This window comes from Aptenodytes forsteri, unplaced genomic scaffold (assembly GCF_000699145.1).
Source record: "Aptenodytes forsteri isolate BGI_AS27 unplaced genomic scaffold, ASM69914v1 Scaffold264, whole genome shotgun sequence".
NCBI classification, from domain to species: Eukaryota; Metazoa; Chordata; class Aves; order Sphenisciformes; family Spheniscidae; genus Aptenodytes; species Aptenodytes forsteri.
In genome coordinates, this window is record NW_008795936.1 from 725,136 (window position 1) to 746,930 (window position 21,795).

A 21,795-nucleotide genomic window follows, 5' to 3' on the forward strand; every position below is an offset into this window, starting at 1 on the left:
TTTGTCTTTTTCGGTATTACGTTCCATATGTTGTTTGAACGTTGTTTCTTCATTATAGAGTTTGCTTAATCAGACTTATTTTATGTTAATTTGTACTTAATATGTGCAGTGTCGGATGCATCCTAATTTTTTCCCCTTGTTGTTTCACATGCCACTTTAAATGTCAGCTTTTCTTTACTTTCCTTTGAAGAAAAGGAAAAAGAAGTTTGCTGTTTGACATCAGTTACTTCCATTTTCCTCCTATTGGAAAGGACAGAGGACATGTGTGCCATGGTAATATTTTCAAAGACGTAGAGCTTGTTTGGTGCTTTTTTTGGTTTGTTTTTTTTAGGGTTACTTGTCAGAAGAAACCAAAGTCATTGCTCATTATATCTGGATACTAGAAAACCGATTTGGGATTTTTTTTTTTCCTCCCCTTTGTGTTTCTTTCCTTTTTTTTATTTTTTTAAAACATATACTTAGTGTTCAGAAAAGTGTTCTCGAGAATACTTTGAGCTGCGGTTCACCTCACTAACCCCAGCTGAGGTCATTATTCTGGTGCTCTTTAGTTCCAGGGGTTTGCAACAAAGCCATGAAAAGGAAGTACTCTTGCTCTAAAGCAATTAGTTGTAGAAGCAGAAAGATTGAGAACTTGTGCATTTTTATATCTTTGAAATTTGAAAGTCAGAACTTTTCTTGTGATTTTTACATGTGCTTAAAATGGAAAAATATTCATTTATTTTTCTTTGGGTATAATTTTTTTTTAAGACTTGCTGTTCAGGATTTTGACTACTGGTCTAAGCCATTCTAACATCCCAGTTAACTTTAAAATGAACATTCATTTGGAAGTGCAAGTGCTTTTGCATGACTAATTTGCTATCTGTATAGTTAGCAATTTAGCTGATTCGGTCATCCACCAAACAATCCCCTGCCTCATCCTCAGAAGGCTTGAAGGGAAGGTGGTTAGCACGTTAACAGCCATTTAAAATAATAAAGATTTTTCCATGCCATCAAAATGTGCTTCACATACAGACTGGTTTTAATTGCTTCTTTTGAAAACTGTCAGATATTCATATGCCATCCATAGGAGATGGATCAAGAACAATGGCAGCTGCCCTGTCCCCGGCGGTTCAGCACACAGGGGTGTGAGCCCTGGCTGGACCGGGCTTTGAGCACCAGCACTGGGATGCTGTCAAAACAGCTTGTTGGCTTGCTGGAGGGAGATCCCAAAGAGAGATTTCACAGGGACTTTTCAGAGACAGAGAGAAAAAATAGCAACATGGATAAATTAAGGTCTTTGCATTCCACTGGCTAGTAATCCAGCAGGTGATAAACAAGGGGAAACATTGGTTTGGCTGGTATTTTAACATATACAGCCCATAAATGACTCTTACTTATTAGTGTTCTTTCATATTGACCTGGTAGTCATTCAGATTTACACCAAAGCTTTGCTATAGTTCAAGTAAAAGGCATATAAGATGCTGTGCTGTATATGAGAAGGATGGGGTCTTCAAGTGACCTAGATGTATATTTAGCTCATTTGAAGTACTCACTGCTGCCTGTGAGCAGACCGCAGTGGGAGTGTTACTGATTTCTGCTCCAGTCTGTCTGTACAGCTGTGGGTGGCATTTTCCCAGACCCTGCTACGTGGTCACCCAGACAGAGTGGGAATGTGCAATCCTTTCACTGCAGACGACTTCCCGCACTCACGCATGTCCTTCTGATGTGTCCATGATCTGTTTCAGCTCCACCCAGAGTCCACACTATCCCCAAGGTGTGCGTTTCTCTCCCCAGTCTTGCACGTACCCCAGTATTTATGCAGCCAAGCTAGATGTTTAATCAGGAAAATGATTGTGCAAGAAAGTAGCACTTCTTTTTTTTTCCTCCCTCCCCTTTCAGCCAGGTTGTTTTTCATCCAGATTGCTTCATGGGTCAAGCTGGCCATAGGTGCACGGTGCCAGCAGAAGGGATGTGCCAAGAACATGTTGCTGAGAGGGGGCAGGGTGGGACTGCCCTTTTTGGCAACTCTCAGCGCTTGGTTGTGTAGCTTTTGGGGGGATGGGGGGGGTGATTTTGGGATCTCAGCTGGAACCTCTCTTAATTGTTTAGAGAAGATTTAAACCCTCTGACTCTTCTTGCCATTTGGTCTTCCTAATTTTAAGGCCACCATCTTTCCTCTTGAAAAATCTGAGATATTTCCAAAGTGATGTATCTTAAAATGTAAACATGCACGAGGTGAGCCTCAGGCTGCTCTTTTTCTGCCAGGCTTTGCTTTATTTCCTTCTCTCCCTTTCTGCCTTGCCTGGGCAAGTCCTTACCCCCAGAACATTTAGCATCACAAACACCAGCGCTCTTGTGGAAAGCTTACGTAGTTTGCATCTTCACAAAGCCAGATGTTTGGGAGCAAAGGAATATGAGATGTTGCTGTCTCTCAGCTCTATTCAAGAGCCATCAATCTTCCACTTCAGAAGTCTCATTCTTCCTCTTTCTAGAGCTCTTTGCCTTTTTAGCACTTCATCACAGCACTTTGTTTCACCAGGGAATTTCTGCCTTGTTGTATGTTAATCAGCAGCAGTAGTACCAGCGGCATCTGTGTGCCACCAGCCTTCTGGCCCTTTGGCAGTCTCAGACTAAAGTTTTTAAGTCCTTTTTTTAACGTTCCCATCCCAGAGCAATAGATGAGGCAAAGTGCTCTTTAGGTGCTGGAGTTTTTGCCCAAGAAGATCTCATTTTATGTTTCAGAAGAAGACTGATGTTGCCTTTTCCCAGAGTATTGGAGTCCCGGTGCTGACTTCTGTCTGGAGAAGGCACTGAAGATGGTCAAATTGCTTAGGCAAACCCAGCTAAATTCCTGCCCCCGAAGGATTTTAGCTCTTCCAGTCTTACTGCTTAAAGAGCAGATGAGAGGATAAATATGAGTCACTCTTTCAAGATATCTGGAGAGCGTGGAATATCAGGTCTTTTCCGTTATAGAAGAAAACAGGGAGGGCTTAAAGAAGGAGAGTCTCATCATGAGTTTTCCAGTCCAGGCGTCTAATAACTTACTATGGTGTATTTTGTATTTGAGAGTCAAACACTGAAGTAGTAATTTGGGTGGCCCTGGGAAGCCTATCAGACCCATCACAAGATTCAATTTTATATTCAGAATTAAGAAAAAAAAACTTTTAAAGAAAGAAAAGATGTAAGCTTTTCTCTCTTTTGCTGCAACTCTTTGCAAGATGCCTTTGCCCCCTGCTTCTCCTTTCCCTGGCTCTTCTGCTCCTCCCTGCTCCTCTTCTCTCAGCCTAGCACTATGTTGCACATGCTGAACTCATCAGGATTTAGCATGGCAAAGCCTTTCATCAGCAACCTCACGTCCAGAGGGATGAAGGAGATGGTGGGGAGTTGTTATTCTCCTAAAAGAGCTGTTCCAAGAGCTTTCACCTTCAAATGATCAATCTGATTGAGGTGCAAGTCAAAGTGTTTTAGAGAAGGAGATAACGAAACACCTTTAAGAATATGGGTAGCTTGAAAATTTTAATCTGGGAATATTCAGTGATGTTTAAAAAGTCATATTTTATTTGACAAATTGTGAGTAAAACGAAGTGAGGAAACTAACTTTATAGCACCTATAGCTGCATTGAATGGGCTTTTTCCTTCTTTTACCGTCAAATTTGGATGTATGCATACTGGAGAAAAGCCTGCCACGTGCTTGTAAGTATTCTGAGCATCCTCCAATTCAGGATTACTCTTAGCATCAGCAGGAAAACTGAGCTGATTTTTGATCATCTAAAAAAAAAGGAAAAAAACAGCTTGAATAGTTATGGCTTAGTAACCACGTGAGGTTCTTTTCAGTATAAATCAGTGGAAACAAATTTCAAGCATGAGATTTAAAAAGTGCTCAACTACATATGGGATGAGGAAGATGCAGATAGGAACAGTGAATTGAAAACAGGGACATCCCTGAGCATGTATTTTACAACAGCTTGCCTCTCTTATTGGTGGGTAGTGACTTCTGTCGTCTAGCATACCCCTTTTTGAGAACAATTTTTCATGTGCATACACTGAAACAGATGTCATAAGTGACATCATGTCATTTTTTTCCCAGAATCCATCGAACAAAGCCACTTGTCCAAGCTCCTCATTAGAGCCCTGTCTTGCTCTGCGTTATCCAGTTGTAACCAAGATCAACAAGTCTGTTTTTTCACTGGATGTTTATAATGAGTTCAACACTTGCCTTTCCTAGTTTGCCACCTTCAAACTCAGCTGTGTAGTCAGATTATTTAAATTTAAAATACTATCTTGACAAAATTTCAAGTAACTTCTTGGTTATCGCTTTGGTGGACTACTTCAGTCGTACCAGCACTGTCAATTAGACGTAGGTGAATATTTTAAAAATTTATTTGGTAAAAGATACACTAGATGTGCTTCAAGTACACAGAGGTACTGGGGAGGGAGGTCAGGTCCTTAACATCAGTTCTGTTAGAATAATTGGAATAATATTAATCAGTATTTTTTCTCTTGCTTCATTCTGAGTTTGTGCTGCTTTGAGCTCATTGCACTTTTTATTTTTGTGAAGATAACCCGGCCTTTGCAAGTCAGAGACAGAGATTTCATTCCGAGACACAGTTTGCAAATTTTAAATTATTATCTGCTCTGTTCAAGCTTTTAAAGACAAATTAGTATTAGTTTGTGCTGCTTTGAGCTCATTGCACTTTTTATTTTTGTGAAGATAACCCGGCCTTTGCAAGTCAGAGACAGAGATTTCATTCCGAGACACAGTTTGCAAATTTTAAATTATTATCTGCTCTGTTCAAGCTTTTACCGACAAATTAGTATTTGGGGATTTTTAGTGTGTTTCAAATATACTACTGATTCCCCCACTGGCAAGACACCGAAAGTAACTGGTGGAGGTGACTTGAAGAAGTATGCAGGAAAGGAGTTTGTCATGGTTGTCTTACCAAGGACTTGGAAAGCATGGAAGGAGTTTTGTCTCACCTTATTTTTTGGAGATCTGAAATGCTGTGTATTCCTAGTATAAGACTTGGTATGGATAGGCACTTTTTAAACAAAAGATCTGTTTTTCTGCACAAGTGAAATAAGATGGGTGATTTTTCTTATTGGGGATATTTTTAGATTTCTAAGGACTGACTGAAAAATGTCAATCAATGCCTTCAGTGAAATGTGGGACTTTGCAATTAAAATTATCTTCTTTCCTTTCATATTTTCTGTCCAAATGTGACATGGCGAAGAGCTAGGAAACGTTTTGTTTCCACATATTTTAGCTGCCAAAAATAACTTTTCGATTTTGGGTTACATAAAGTAGAAATTAGTCTTTGGATGAAATTTCCCTGAATGGAAGGGGACACTGGAAACTCATTTTCTATCAGCTCTAAATTTTATTGAGATTTGAATAAAAATTGCCTGCCCTCTCAATTAATCACGATTTTCCTGCTTGGCATTCGTGATAGCCTACTAGTTCTTTGGGAGGCCCAGGGTAAGGCAAGAAGAAAAGATCTGACAGCGGCGGGGGGGAGGGGAGCCACCAAAAATTCCTCCCATACGTCTTTCATTGCATTTGTTAAAATGAATGTTTGTTGGAGAGAGGGAGAGTCATACAAATCTAGATTTCAGTAACACAGGACAGTGACAAAAAAGTGAACCATCTTGGGAAATGACTTTGAATTTCCCGGCTTTTGTCAGGTTTGTCACAGCTTTATCGTTTGCGGGGTTATTTTGTGTGTGTGTGTGTGTCAGTGAAATCCTTCTGGCTCGTACACTGAAACTGGAACTGTTCAAAGTATCACATTTTCATCTTAGTACTTATCTCCCTGATCTTAGAGATGAAAACATACCCCATAGTGTGTTAGATGTAAAAGCCATATGTAGGTGATGATACAGATGGTTATTAAGGGAGTTGATATAGTTAGCAACAGAGACATTGTATCTAGTCACTCTTTTTTTTTCTCCTTTTTCCCTTGTAATTGGCTACGAGTGGCTCTAGATTTCCAAGGAGGGGCTTTCTCCACTACTTTGTCATGAGCTGCCTGCCACTGCATTTGTATTTTTTTTGTTTCTTCTTTTCTCTCTAATTCGTATTTTTCTTTTGACTGAAGGTGGAATGATACATCTTTTGAGACGCCCCTCCACAATTTTTTTTTACTCCTTGAGGGTTTCTCAGAAGGGTTAGTATCTCCACAGGGCAAAACTGATCCTTCTGGAAGACCTTCCAGCTGTGCTTTTGGACAGGACACCTGCATTTTTTTCCCCTAGAGCCAAAATCTTTATCCACAAACGTTAACATTTAACAGAAAGTTTTGTTAGGTGTTTTGTTGTACTAATTTTCATTGTACTAATTGCTTGTGTCCCTTTTCCCATAGACCCCGACTGGGCCAGCTTGAATCTGGGAGCCCTCATATGTATTGAATGCTCAGGTATACACCGAAACCTTGGCACGCACCTCTCCCGGGTCCGCTCTCTCGACCTGGATGACTGGCCTATAGAGCTCATCAAGGTGATGTCTTCTATCGGGAATGAGCTGGCAAACAGTGTGTGGGAGGAGAGCAGCCAAGGCCATATGAAACCTTCATCAGACTCCACAAGGTAGGCTTTCCTACTCCATCTCACCATGGCACGCAGCAGGCAGGTAGTATGTGATACTGCACGTGGCCGAGGCTGTAAGCTATGAGCACCTAAATCCGCATTTTGGCATTGCAGTCAGAGGTGGTAGGGCGTTACGTTTTACAACATGGACTTTTAAAATTCTCCCCTGGAGTAAGCCTTGTAAAAATCATTACGTATATATATCTTCACTGCATGCCCAGGGAGAACGTGTGTCAAGGAGGGCTGGGGGGGGTGTGTGTCAAAAGTTGAGTGACCCCGTTACTTTTTCATTCTTGTGAAGGTTTCCTCAGCAGCTCTACAATTTTTTTGTTCAGTTGACTGACTGACAAAACAGCGGGAGATTGAAACCCTCCCGCCTGGTTGTTCCTCAATCTAAATTATACTGTAATGCGTTTCTTTGTTTCGGTCAGCCACAAAGTTCCTGGCTCTTGGACTATCAGTTTGTGATTAATGATCTGCCTTCAGTAGTTCAAGCTCACCCAGGAATTTGTACCTGGCCGTCAGGTCTTTGGGTTCTCATCACAGATATTGAAAGCCCTGCTCACTGTGGACTTGCTTATTTTTTTTATGTTATATATGTGAAGGTGTAAGTTGATGGGGGAGTGCGAGTTTCCTATGAGAACAGTATTTTACCTACCAGTCATAGCTCAGTACAGTGAAAGTCTTCTTTCTGCAATGTGTTGTCCTACTAAAAGCTGAAGATTTTTTTATGCTTAATTTATCTGATTGGTGTCAAAGGAGGAAGCTGTGAAAATACAAAATGTAAGTGCTAATAGTTATAACTAAGGTTTTGGCTTGGGGGAAGCAGAGTGGCCTCTGGCAGACTGCATTTCAGCAGGGGGGTTCAGGCAGGAGAAAGACGACCTGGACTACCTTGCACAGCTGGGCCAATCTTTGAAATTGTCTTCAGAAGTGTGTTATAATTGTCTTATGGTGAGCTGCAGGGGGTCAGCCTGCATCCGAGCACTGGTCGGTCCCCAGGTAGCAAACGGCATGATGGAGGTTTAGCTCTCAGTGTTTGCCTCCTGCATATGAGAGAAATCAGAGGGAATTATATTCTGATTTTGTTTATGTATATTTCTGGATCCTGCTTTTTCCAGTACTGGATCAAGTGAAATTATAACCTGGGAGCATATACCTGGGCCACCTCCTATGGTGCAGGAGTAGGTTTGTACTGTTGTCTGTAATAAAGTCAACTGTTTCTTATTGCATTATTTCGTTAGCCCTGAAAAATGAATTTGTGGTGCCACCTTTGGTTCATCTTCGAGAATGAAGCCAGTACATTAATCAGGCTACTTAGATGAATGACTATGCATATAAAAATGTTCAGAGACACCTACAGAGAGATTTTGTTCATACATAAACTGTGTGTCTGCTGTATACATGTATATTATTAGGCAGCTAATATAATGATTTCATCAGGTAGATTGAAATCAACTTATTGCTGCCTTTCAGTCATTAGAATTCCTTTAATCCAAAGATCTTATATTGCTGCAACTAACAAATATATGTTGCTCCTTACTGCTGAGGTGAGCCGGAGAGGAGATATCTCAGTTCTGAATACTTTTAAAAGGAAAAGACATACACTCAATTGGATTTTTATTTTTCTAAAAAAAATATTATTTTAGTATACATATAATAAAGATATTATCATGAAAAATCTGAAATACACGACTGCGGTGAAAAGAGCGCCATCCATTTGAATTAAATTATTCAGGTTTTTATGTTTGGAAGTGAGTTTTACTTATAGAAAATCAACTTTGTTCTCTTTGTATTTCATGCTCAGAGCTTATTTTAATTCTTCTTTGTTTCTGTGCATCTTCGTGTTTATATTCAGCTGTTTGTATTTGTCAGTGACATAATTGCACTTTTTTTCCTGGTCTCTTAACATTTTTGAACAAAAGGTATAAGATTCATTTTATAAATATGCATTTCCATCTGTGAGTCCAAGTACACGCTTAGATGATGGAAGAGATATTAGAAAAAATAGAATTAAGATTATGTGAAAAATTTCCCACAAAGCGATTGTAATCTTGCTTTGCTACTCCCATTTTTTCCACTGTTTGCAGTGGGGACTGAAGTGATATTTTTCACATAAATATCTGAAACATCTGCTTTTTGAAAGTGTGTGCCTCCTTTTGTACTTTACTGTCTCTACTAGCATCGTAATCCTTCTGTCCAAGATGTGGCAAGAAGGTAAGTTCAAGTTTTTTATATATGTTATGCGTTCTATTTTCTTGCTGCTGTTTGCAGTTTTGCATGAAGAATCCTATCAGAAGCAGCTACAATGGACCTGAAGTGGGGTTAAACAAATGCCCCTTTTTTGTTGTTGGGGGACTGTAGGGGGAAGAGGCAACCAAAGTTGAGGGACTCGGGGAAGAGGCAAGAAAGTAAGCAAGTAGAAAGATGAGTGAGGAGCTGAGATTTGGAGTTCTGGTGGAGGGGGGATGGAGGGAGTCCAAGGATATTTGAAGATCAGGGAAGAAAGAATCATTCAGCAAAATTTCTTCTGAAGGGGAAGAGAGCTGATAGCTAGTGTTGGGCGGCTGTTCCTGCCCGTCCTGGTGGGCTCTGGGATCAGCTGGAGTCTGAGAGCTGCTATATGCAGAGATTCATGCACTCAATATGCTCCTGCTTTAATGAGTTCTCTTCTCACCAAAACCCCATCAGATGGGAGAGGGAAGTACTCCCATGTTTTCCTCCAAGTTTCTCCTGAACTTGTTCATATCCCAATTCCCTTCTGCAACCCCACTTACTACGTCTGTCCTGAGTAGTGCTCCCATTTTCAGTTCCACTACATATACTCATTAATCCACCCTCCATGGCTTTCCACATGTTTGCTCAGACCTTCAGGCTGTGCCTGCAAGCAAAGTATTGGAAACACAAGAACAGAAGATTTCTTAACTGTTCCCCCAGCTGATTCAAAGGCTTAGCACAAAGCATCAGTAAAAGACCTTAGACAAAATCTTCTCATGTGTTTCTTTGATAGGCATGTCTCTTAACTCTTCTGTCTCCACTGTGGGCCCCCCCCCAACCAAAGCACCAAAAGTTGTCAGCACAATGACGGACCCTCTGTTAATAGACATTTGTAGAAGGGATCAGACATACATGGGTTTCGCCATTTCATGTTGTGTCTTTCTATTGTAGATGAAGCCATCAGTAGAAACACACAGGCTTTCTCCACAAATACTGAATCTGTTGGGCTGGGAGGCTCGAGGAGCATTCACATGCTGCACTGAAAGGAACCTGGAAGTTCTGACATGGCTTCAAAAGCAGTCCCTTCAGCTTGGGAGAAGTCAGCACTGATCACTGAATCATTGCAGTGGCATCCCGTGTGTTTCTGTTGAGTAGAGGGAAGGGTGGAGAGACCCAGGGAGACCAATGTTTTGCAGGAGGGATTGCCAAATGGCTACTGTAGGCCATGGCATAATTAGTCTTACTCAGGAAAATGTCACCAATATTTATAAAAATAGAGATATGCCAGGCTTTGAGTACAGCTTGCATTTTTAATTTTGTACACCCAAAAATAAGTTAAATATTATCAAACTTAAGCCACATCAAATGTACCACGCCACTGTCCTTTCCTAGCCCACTCAAATTCACTTAAAACTCTTTCTCCAGGAAAGTCATGGGGAAAAATAAACCTAAAAATGTATTTTGAAGGTCAGAAAGGCTCTCAGATCAGAGGGTGTGAACTCAAAGCCTGAAAGTTTTGTAGCAAAAGGTATTACTCCTGTTACTTTCATCAAGGATATATTGCCCAGGTATGTCCTCTAATGTTAACACGTGCCCGGTCTCATAAAGTCTGAGAGGCAGCTTATAAAATAAGCAGATCTGTAGGTCATTCGGTGCCTCTGGATCAAAAGCAACACCTTGGATGGCCTTTAGCATTAAACTGGAAGGCAGTGCGGGTTATGGGAGCACAGGTGAAATGGGATCCCCAAGGAAGCAACGTAGAGTAAAGCAGTGGCATGAGGCAAAGTTCAGGCTGAGGGTGTTGGCGTGATTACGGGGAGGAAAGAGGAATAAACATGAGCTCCGCGGTGAGCATGAAAAGTTGGCAAAGCAGCTGAAAACCCAAGCACGGGCGAATACATGCATGTGGAAGGGAAAGGAGACCAGCTGGCCTCTGAGCAATGGTGTCCGTGGGTCCCTGATTAGGTCAGCTTTGGAAGGCTGGTAATTGGTTCCAGCAATTACCAGCAGCCCTGAGAACCGCCGCTCAAACTTCGGGAGCCCTGTGACAAATTGAAGCTGACTGCTGGTGAAGGAGTATCGACTTCCCATTTCTAAACAGGGGGCTCATTAGTCAAGAAAAGCATCTTTTAATTACTCGCAGGAAGGGGGAAAAAAAAAAAGGAGGAAAAAAGGAAAAAGATCTTTCAGTATGGATCCTGCAACAACTGCCTTTTTTTTCCAAGTGTATTCAATATTAAATTTATTGTCTTGGAGGGGAGGGGGTGAGCAGGGAGAGTTTGCCTGTGGTCCCTCCTTCAGTAATGCAGGTTTAATTTGGAGTGAGAAGTCAAATTAGAGTAAATCAATGTTGTGACAATTAACTGGATCTGGGGATGAGATCAGGATTTTCCCCTCTAATTGCTATTGATACTATTTAAGCACACTCTTAAAACATTGATTTGGAGTGGTGCAACACAGGAGTAGCCCAGTGGGGCAGGGGCAGAACTGCTCCATGGAAGAATGTTGGAGGTGTGGTGAAGCCAGCCTGGGGAGTGTGCGCTGGGTTTCACCTGGGCCTTTTGCACTGGTACGTAGATCTCCTACCAGATATTTAGCTTTCTTGTGGACACCTCTCACATGCTTTGCTTTCTCCACATACTATCCTTGCCCATGTGGCTTCTGGTTTTTAGACTTGCTTGCCACCATCAACTCCCTAAGATGTTGTTGGCGTTTTCCAAATGAAATGAGCTGCCACCATCTCTCTGCCTGCTCCAGGAGGTGATTATCTGCTCCCTGGCCTTCACCCTCTTTCTCTGAGCTTCCAAGGGCTCCATCTTGGTCTCCTTGGGAGTGCTGGAACGTGCCAGCAACAAGGCCCCCTCCACTAGCTGGAAGCTGCTAGCCAAGAGGAGGGAGGGCAGTGTGATATCCAGGCACCATCCCAGCCATGCTTTTTGTTCTGCTCAAGTGATGCTGAATATATGCGTTAGCTATGTGCAAACCTTTAAGTTGAAGGGCTCCACCATTTTGGCATTTTTTTGAGAATATTCCTAAATAGAAAGAGCCTCCATCTCCATTAAAATGTATTTTTAAAGTGAGGGATGAGCAGTTAGTAGAAGCTCAGGCGTAGTTTTAAGCCCTGCCGAGGCAGCCCCAAGCAGCAGCTCTTTAAATGGAGCTTGGAGGTTGGAGCATCTGCTACAATTTTGCTCAGGTAGTCTGTTTGCTTAGCAGTCACCCTGTTTATTCTGGTTACCAAAGGTTATAAGAAAATATAAAGGTTCTTAATGCTGTCTGAGAAGTCTGGAGTTGGGAGCTGGCAGTGTCGGGAATTGACTTTCACCTTAAGACGCAAGATCCAGTTTGATCCCTTGCTCACTAATGAACTGAATTTAATGGTGTCAGAAAAAACATTATGCAGCTTGACTATATTTAGCAGACTTTTACAATCCTAAGCTGAAGCCTGGCTTGCCGTTTCAAGGCTTGCATCCGCTGTGCTGAGCGTGCACTGGTTTCTGGGGGATAACTGGGGAGCGACTTCTATGAAAAATATTAAACCATGCCTTCTTTTTTTTGTAAAAATAATTATTCCTTCATTATAGACAGTACAGATAAAGGGCAAGCCCAGGGAAACTGAGTAGCTAAGATCCCAATATTGTATCCTGAATCTTGTAAGGATGCTTCACCTCATCTCTCTCTCATTTCTTGTTCCTTTTGGCCATCAGATTGCTGTTATAGTCCTGTTGGTCTCCGATTCCTGGCATAAGGCCGCAGGGTTACAAATGGGGCCTGGGGGAACATCAGTACCTCTCTATCCGCAATTGTCAGGTCTGGTTTCTTAGCCGTTCTTGGCCTGATGAGGTCAGTGTTTTGTGCCTTTTGAATGCTCCTCCATGCTTGACACCTTTCCCATTTCAGAGGTGGGGGAAGGGTGTTTTTAAAAATAAATAAAAAAAAAAAAAATTTATTGTGAAGGGCTGACCAGAACCCATCTGCAGTTGGGTGGCATCTGCTCCCCACATGTCACTTCCCTCATTAACAAGCAATTGAATTAATTAAATGCTACTCAGAACACGCATAACAAGCTACCGGCAGTGTCCAAATTAGCACTGATAATCAAGGATGATTTCCTTTATTATCCTGCTAAGTGGTGTGCAGGCTCTGATCTCCCTGTCTGCCCTCATCTATTTACATACCCCCAGCTTCTGCCTTTAGAAGCTGAGGTTATCTTACCTAGTTAATTTGCCACGATCACCAAGCATGGCGGATTGATATTCCTGCCTCTACTGAAGCAAACCTCCCCCCTTTCTCCCCCTTTCCTTCCTCCCCAAGCCTGGTCCTTTGTATCTCAAGCTCACTGATAAATTAAAAGCCACCCCTGTGGTCTCTCAAGTGAGTAATAGAGGCAGAAATTTCATTTTGCAACTGGCTGATTTAATGATCCAAAGGGTAATTAATGGCCTGATTATCTTAATGTTAAATATGTCCGGCAGCAATTACTGTGACCTCCCGCTTGTCAAGGTCCAGGCTATGCTCTTCTTTCAATTAAGTTCTCTGGGGCTTAATGGTATGAATAAACTCCTCTGATTCTATCATTCCGGACTCTGAGATTTAAGCGAGCTAGGGGCTCGTTTGGAGTTTTAATCAGCCCGTCTTCTACTTGAGCGATCAGAGTTAACAATTATAACAAGGACAGTTTAACTTTCTTTCTCCCCCCCCCCCCTTCTTTTTTATATTTTTATTTTATTTTTTTTTTTTTAGCGCTCAGAGGGAATTTTGTTGGCTGCAGCGGCAGCTTTGCTAGGCTAGTCTCTCCCTATATAAATTATCATGTGAATGCTGCTGTTTTTCCATTTGACAGGCTTAATTAATTGGCAGGAGCGCCCGAAAATGACAGTGCCACTAATTGCAACTCCAAGTCCATTTCTGTCATTGCGGCACGCTTGTCAGCGGGCATGCCCCGCTCCTCGCCACGGCCGGAGTTTGTTGACGTTTTCCATTTCGGTTTTCACATCTCATCGGGGGACATGATGGGATGTGATAGCCCAAGATGTGCCTTTGGGTTTTCCAGGCATACAGTTTGTGTGCAAGAATGACATTTACTGCCAATAAAGTTTAGACAGCTGGGCTTCTGCCGACCCAACAGCTGCTAGGGGACTTACGATTTGACTTAAGATATTTCAGCAAGTCCTATGAACAGGGGAGACTTTGGGAAGGTATTCATTAAAAGGAAAAAAAAAAAAAAAAAAAAACCAAAACACCAACAAACCCTGAGAGTCATAACTCACTCCTGGTCTTTCTGGTGGCTGAACTACACTGAGCAGCACATCTCCAGTGAGCTGGAGTTATATTAGCTCTGTTTTGGACAGCAGATATTTCATAAAGATAATGAGAAAAATGTATAAATTATTAGTTACAACAGTATTGCGTTTTCAAACGCACACATAAATAAAAAGACTGATTCATTGCTGCCAGTAAACTAAAACCTTTCCCCATATGACTGTAGAAATGAACTGATTCTGACATGCTAGATTGCATGCTTTCAGATTAGAGTAATTGTAATTGTTTTAAAATTAAATTTAAAAAAAAAATAAAATTTGTCACTTACCAGTAGCTTCCAGGAAATGCATCTAATAAGAATAACTAAGTGAGGCAAATGAAATGTCAGCTTGGGTGGCGGCTGGTCGGATTTCACCATTTGGAGGCCTCAGAAGCTCAAATGCAGTACTCCAGAGATGAAGGTTAGTAGTAGTACGATGTATTTTATTGTTCTTGTAGCTGCTTGGCAGACCTTGTCATCCAGGAGCTGATCCGGTAAAACACTGGTGCCTGTATAGCAGCGTGGGAGATGTCTGGATGATTAAAAACAAAAACAAAACAACAACAACAACAAAACCCTCGACCCTGGTTGTCCAAGTTAATGAGCACTTCAGATAAAATGGTCCCTGGTTCAGTTCCACGTTTCTTATGTGCAAATCTGTCTTTGATAAAAACTCAAACACTTTGTAAACAGAAGCCTAGTTTGCAATTATTATTATTATAATCGTAATTCTCCTCATTGCCTGTGAAAGAGAAACCTGCAAAGGAAGTATTTCTGTCTCCTTCTGCAGTGCATTAGAGCATTTGTTAAAAAGCAGAGGTGTAAAAGCCACAATACTATTCTTTTTTTTAATCTAAATAGCATAAGTACCACTTTATTAAATTCTCTGAATATTTAGATTGTATGTGGACCTGGCACACTGCTCTCAGCATTCATACCTCGCGTGGAACATACACATGCTCTGTGGGTGCTGTGATACGGTTGTGGTATGGACCCGTATGGCCTATGGTCAGCTGAGATTTCCAATTACACTGGGTTTATAGTACGTCCTTTTCATCTTGCTTACCAGTTACTTTCTGGACAGTTTGCCCAAGTATTGCTGGTGTAGTCTAGAGTTTTTGGAGAAAAGAGCCAAAGAAGTCCGCATTGCTTTTGTCTTTTTCTCATTTTCTCTGGTGTCTCTTGTGTTAGACTATCCATACGTCCATTTGTTGTTCGTCCTTTGAAAAATGTTTTTGAAGAGGACAGGGGAGAGCAATGTGTTTAAGCTTTGTTTTGATACCTGCTAGCTAAGATACCTCCTAGCTAAGACACTAAGATCCTTCCTCAAACCCCGATTTTGTGGGTATGGTGACAATACAAAAATGAATATCAGAGTGGTGGGCCAGAGGCAATGGTCAAGCTTTGAACACTGGACTAAAGATAAAAAGAAGGGAAGGGCCTTCAAGGGGCCTTGAAAGAGAAGACAGGTAACTTTGCTTTCATACAACAGAGGAAGAGGAAGGCAACAGTCCCTATTTTAGCAGCTTTTTGCCATTTTCTTACAAGTCCAGTGACATTTGGTGGGTTTCTTCTGTAACATGTCATCCCCAGGAACTGTGGAAAACACTCACCCCTTGTTTTTGAAGGTAGTTTTCAGTGTTGATGAAAAACATTATTAGAAACCCGCTCTGAATACACCCAGAAGACTTGAAGGAGGACATCCCTGAGTGTATTAAGCTTACAAATCAGAGCTGTTTGAGGGCATTCTGCTTCTTGACGTTTCTGCAGTAGGACAGGTGATAGAGACTGAAATGTTTTACCTTAGAGGTACAGTCAACCCAAGGTACCTTTATTCTGCTGAGATTCTCTACAATTTTTGGTGCTATTTTTGTGTGTATTTGGCTGCCACACTGAAAAGCACCAAGTTAAGCTGCAATTCCCTACAAAAAGTTGATGAGCTGTTACGCTTTGGGAAATCTAGAATTTGAGTTCAGGACTCAAGCGAGGAGGATTTCTTTCTATTGTGTGAACAGTGATGAGTAAGACAGTGGGGAGATATATTGGGAAAACAGTATTCATAAGTCAATAATCAGCTGTCAGAAAAAGTGATATTTTTTGTTTGCTAGAATAAGAACCAGTCTGTTGGTTAAGTGCCTGTTCTAAAGGTCTCAAAACAGTGTAGGATCTTGGCTTCAAACTTAATTTTCGGTTTAGATATGGACAGATTATTTCTTGTTTTGAATTAGTTCTCTCCCAAACACCTAGCAGAGCTAGACAGCATCTCAGATTTGAAAACCAAAGTGTCTTCACTGTGACTTCACATCTGCTTGGCCATAAGCTACTTGAAAAAGTCAACACAGAACTTACTAATAGAGATAACTATTGCTGTGTTTATTAGAAATTACTTGGGCCAATGTTTAACTGTGGTACTACAACAGAGGAATGGAAGAGCTAATTAGAACAAAGAGATTAATTTCAAATGAGAAAAAATTGGATATTGTATTGAGGGGAAATATAGCTTACCATCAAGCTAATGGACAAAGGCAAGCACCACCTAAAATGAGTCAGATGCTAGGCACTGTGGATTAGTCTTTCCCCAGAAAATTCCTTGATACCTTTATAAGCATTTAGAAAGAAAGTAGAAATGAGACTCAATCGCATGCCACAGCAAATTCAGCCATAACAAAAGATGGACAACGGTACCTATATGACAGTGACATTTCCCATCCGTTGGTGGCTATAGCCTCCCATCTATCTAACTGCAGCCCAAAATCATTGCAAACTTGCAAAGGGACAGCTCCGTAAATAATGCTGTATTTCAGTCCAGAACCCAGACCAGGAAGATGGTTAACGCTTCTGTGGAAGTGTGAAGACAACCAAGTTAGTTTTCTCTAGGGTCTTCAAGAGATCTAGAAGCCTTTTACTGAGAAAGCAGCATCAGGCTTGGGTAGTGTGGTGTATGTGCTGAAAGAGGCCATCCACTTTTCCCTCCCTCCACCGAGAACCACGTTTCTGTCCTTTCCCCATAGTCATGCAAGCATGAGTCCAGTTAGCTCATGGATCCCATCAAAATCTATAGTTTTGGTGTATTAGGTTTCTTCTGGTTCGACAAACAGGTCCCTTCCACCCTGCAGCCTGTGTGACACTGCATCAATGTAAAGGAAGCAGTGGGAGTTCATGGCCAGGGGCAAGGGGGGGAGTGGGAGTTCATGGCCAGGGGCAAGGGGGCAGGTGGAGGCAGATCAGCCCTTCCAGCAGCAGCCCGCAGCTAGAGCAGATGAGGCATAAGGTGAAACAGCGCCCTGCTATTGCTTATTTGGATCAGAGTACGGATTGGTGGTGAATAGTTTTGAAATAGGTAACAGGTATACTCTAGAGTACATTTCTCCTGATACATTTTAAAAAAACAAAAATTTTTACCTTGCCAAGCTTAGAATTGGCTGCATGGACTGGAGATTGAAACCTCGCTAACTGAGATGTTATTTATGGTGTTTATTTTAGCTGTCTAAGATGAAATACCTGAATTAGGAGTACAGCGTAGTGCAGCTTTGCAGTCTGTGTAGTGTAGAGGAGTATTAAAAAAAAAAAAAAAACAAACCACAAAACCCCACCACCAGAAACTTGATTAAGCTCATGTGCTCCTTATTTTCAGGAATTAGCATCTATCAAATCGGATGTTTTTTTACTGGGAGGGCAACAGATAAAAAAACAACCACAAAACACCACCACCAGAAACTTGATTAAGCTCATGTGCTCCTTATTTTCAGGAATTAGCATCTATCAAATCGGATGTTTTTTTACTGGGAGGGCAACAGATACTTCTGTGACTCCAGGAGCAACTCCTTGTTCAAAACCACAAAAATTCTTGAACTTTGCAACAGAACATTTGCAGGGGAGTACATTTATATTAGCTAGGCTCACTTGAACCCATTTTTTATCATTTACACTGAAATTAAGTTCCACACTGCTCAATGTATGTGTGCATGCGCATATCTGCTACTCCACAACTCCTGAGGAATAAATATGGAGAGTTTCATCTTAAATATGGCAAGCTAAAAGCAAGTGAAAAATGAAACTTACTGTATAAAGCATTGGGCAGCCTTACAGAAGCGATCTTTGCCCTCACGGTCTTTAATAGTAGCTATTTTATCAGTTATTTCCAAAAGGAAAAGCATTTAACACTTGTGCTGCTATCGAAATTCAGGCGTTTGTGAGGCTGAAACTAGTAATAATAAAAAGGCCAAAAAAAAAAGCAATTGAGGAAAAAAATGCCAAATGCCAAGCATCAGCTATTACAAGGTCCCTCGGGTCAGGTCCGAAGGCTCATCTATGAGATGCGTTCAACTTCGGAAAGTACTGTAAGTTGAGCGCTTGCTGCTGCTGAGAAACACAGCAGAGCTGCTTAGCTGGGAAGGAAAATATCCAGCATATTAAAAAAATACATATTTTGTTAGAAAGAGCTTATGTAAAACATTTTATTTGAAACTTTTCTGTGTGCTTGGTCTTTAACCTGTTTTCATTTCTCCTGCCCTAAGGTCATGGCTGTCTCTGAGTATGTCAGGTCTTACCAAACATAAAGTTGTTTAAACATATAATTCAAATTGGTTGATATATGTGGCATAACAGCAGTTACTCTAAAGCCAGTTTATTCCTGGTTTGTGCTGCTGAAGCTTTATTATATAAATTATTTTTAAAGTTTCTATGCACGTTTTCTGCTGTTAAGAGATATATAAACCAATTGTGGTTAAATATGAGGACAGGCTGTCACTGGTTAGGCTGAGAGCCTGGGAGGGTGGTCCTCACGTTACCTTTTTCTAGGCTTAACTTAGATGGGATGTTATCAGAAGGTTGTGTTGCATGGACAACAAGCTTTCGGTAGTGGTCACTAGTGACGGTGGTAGTTACGTTCCTTCATCCTCCCGCATTGTTTTTGACCATTTCAGCCCTTTGGAGGTTGTTTGGATGGCAGATCGCTTTGTTTGAGCTTGTGGTACAGCGGAGAAAAGAGCATGCCTAAAACCAGCAGTGGCAATGCTTAACAGTACTTTAAAAAAAGGCAGTGCCTTGCCGTGCTACTGGTGGCTTTGCTGGCCGGTGACACTAGGCACAGAAGCAGCAGCATGCCTTTGCTTTGGTCGTGGCTACAGAACCTGCAGGGCTCCATAACAGTAACTGTGACCAACTTTCTCTCTTTTGTGATTTTTTTCCTTTTTTTTCCTTTGTTTAAGACTGAGCTTTGTTTCTGGCTCTGCAGGAAGCTGGTAGCCTATGGCAAGGGACTGGGGAGATAAGACTTCAGTAAGATAACTAAATGAAAAGGGCAGCAGTGAAAAGATGGTGCTGGCTTTTGACTGGACTGAAACTTGATATGCACATCAGCCCAAATGCAGTTTCCCCACGGCTCTCAAATATTATCCGTTTGTCAGAGGCAATGCGCTTACTGCTGGATTTTTAGATGTGCGGGTGCTGGTGGGGGAGCCAGCAGTGAACCCCTGAAAGAGAAGAGTGACCGGAAGAAATAAGACCACCATCACTCCAGGTTTAAAGTAATTAAATAGCAGGCTAAAATGTGTTGAGGTGAACACAGGTGACGAATCGGAGCCTTTAGAGGGTAGGAATTAGAGTGAAATGAAATGCCTTACTGTGCCTATTAACTAGATTGTGCAGACAGTGCAAAGTCCTGTTGCTGAAGCATTTTTTGTGCGAGTCTGCAGAGACGTACGGTAGTGAGAAGAAGCCATCTCTTAATAATTGGTAAGCCTCAAAAGGTACGGATGGGATATGCTTCAAAAAGTCTTCATGCTGAACAGATGATTATGTCATGACCTAGAAATCTCCCAGCTAACTTTCTTTTTCCCCAAAACATTTAAATTTTCCTGATTTCATCCAGGTCAGAATTTCTAAGTGATGTTTTTGTTGTATTTTCACTTCTCTACAGCACCAGCCAGACTTGGAAAACCGAGGTGCATGCACAATTAAATCACAACCTCAGTTAACACTTTTAAGACTCCTCCACAAGTGGAAAGAATAGGATTGTGTCACTGTGTACTAAAACTGAAGGGTATCTTCAGCCTCCAACTTGAGATAATATCCAGAAGTTGACTTTTTTCCTTTCTCATCTCAAGAAGCAAAAATTTGCAGCTTCTAATCCTTTGCTAATTACATGCGTGTGCTCCTCTCTGAGCCTTTCCAGACCAGATCTGCTTTGGCCACTTGTGTAACTCCCACAGCTCAGACCAGTCATAAATAGGTACCTGAGATTGCTTGGATTGGCCTGTTGCAGTAAGGCAAAAAAGAGGGGAAAAAAAGCAGCTACAGAAATTAAAGTTACTTGTTCGGACATCCAGTCAAGGAGAAATCAAAGTTTTAATGGATTTAAAATATTATTGCAGTTGCAATTTTGAGAATTAGGCAGAACTGCAATTTTGGTTGGTATAGGTGCACCCTGCCGTGGTTTCAGCTGGCTGCTGTGGACACCATCACCAGTGGGAGAGTATTGGTGTAGGTCAGTGCCTGCTTTGGCTGGCATCCCTTGGGGGAAGACAAGGATTTACTGGTGTGCCAGTGCTGTATGCACACTGCAAGTGATCCGCATACATGGTCTCTGGGAAATGTCCAGCCCTCTGCCTGTGCACGGGGTGACTATGTGCAGCACAGGTTTATCGCACACAGCCTTTCCTTGCTGTTCAAATCATCAGGTATTTGTGAGCCTAGAAGGGCTGAGCACTGCTGCCTTCCATAGGGCTGGCCAGTAATCTCCACTGCAGTCTATAAAAGAGGACAGGTTTCCCAGCTGGAGAGATGTAGACCATGACCTGCAACGTGCTGATGGGTTGTGGTGGTCAGAAGAGCTGCCCACATTGTAGCTAAGGGTCGGGCCCCTTTTAGATACACAGTGAAACCATTCAGCTTATCAGGTCACTTCTGGAAATAATAGCCATTCCCTCCTGTAAAGTAAGTCTTTTGTTCAGTTATAATTCGGTTGGATCTTTTCTTGTTGGCTTTCTTATTTAAATAGAAATCCACTGGCACTAGCATTTTGCAGACAGATATAGGTTTTTCTCCATGGAGCCAGACTGTAAAATATTGCTGAGTTTACATGTTAAAGAACCATGTTAATAAAAGAAAAAAAAGAGCGAGAAAGAGAATATCCCATAGCTTCAAATGTGAGCAAGGTAGGAGCTCTGCAGAGACAACTTGCTTTACATTTTTAAGAGTTCGCCAACCTCATTGCTTGGCTTATTGCTCTAGGGCAAGTTAATTAAAGCCAACGGAAAATCTAAAATTGGGGAAGGGGAACATTTCTTAATTATGTTGTGTAATTTCTCTCTAATTCATGTCCTTTTGAAACTCAGCCTTTGTGAAGCCCCTTGCCTGTGGCACCCCATGCAGATCAGCCCCGGGACCGGTACGGCAGCATGTGGCTGGCACACAGGTTTGCTGGTGCCTCCATGAAACATATTTGGAGGCTAGATAAACTCAGCTGCATAAGGTCCCTTTGAAATGCAAGGTATCCATTTTGTATGACTGATGACAGTTCTGTTACAATAAGTCACCAAGATTTTGAATTTTCTTCATGTGGACATAGCATGGTTTCACATTTACAAGGGGTCTTAGGGTGTTTGGAGGGGAGGCGTGGAGAACCAGACTAGACCTAGGGTTGCACAGAACATGCTCAAAAGAAATGAGAGAAGAGAGTGTCCAGAAAGTGACTCTTCTGATAAAGTTTTGGG

General features: G+C 41.7%; 1 protein-coding gene across 3 annotated transcripts in view; it reads left to right on the forward strand.

Moving 5' to 3' along the window:
• The window catches only part of AGAP1 (ArfGAP with GTPase domain, ankyrin repeat and PH domain 1), a 273,840-nt gene that overhangs the window by 229,237 nt on the left and 22,808 nt on the right, over positions 1 to 21,795 (forward strand). For all 3 annotated transcript variants that reach the window (XM_019473624.1, XM_009285105.1, XM_009285106.1), the window contains one exon: positions 6,339 to 6,561. In XM_019473624.1, the coding sequence (XP_019329169.1) occupies positions 6,339 to 6,561 (223 nt within the window). The remainder of the gene's footprint in view (positions 1 to 6,338; positions 6,562 to 21,795) is intronic.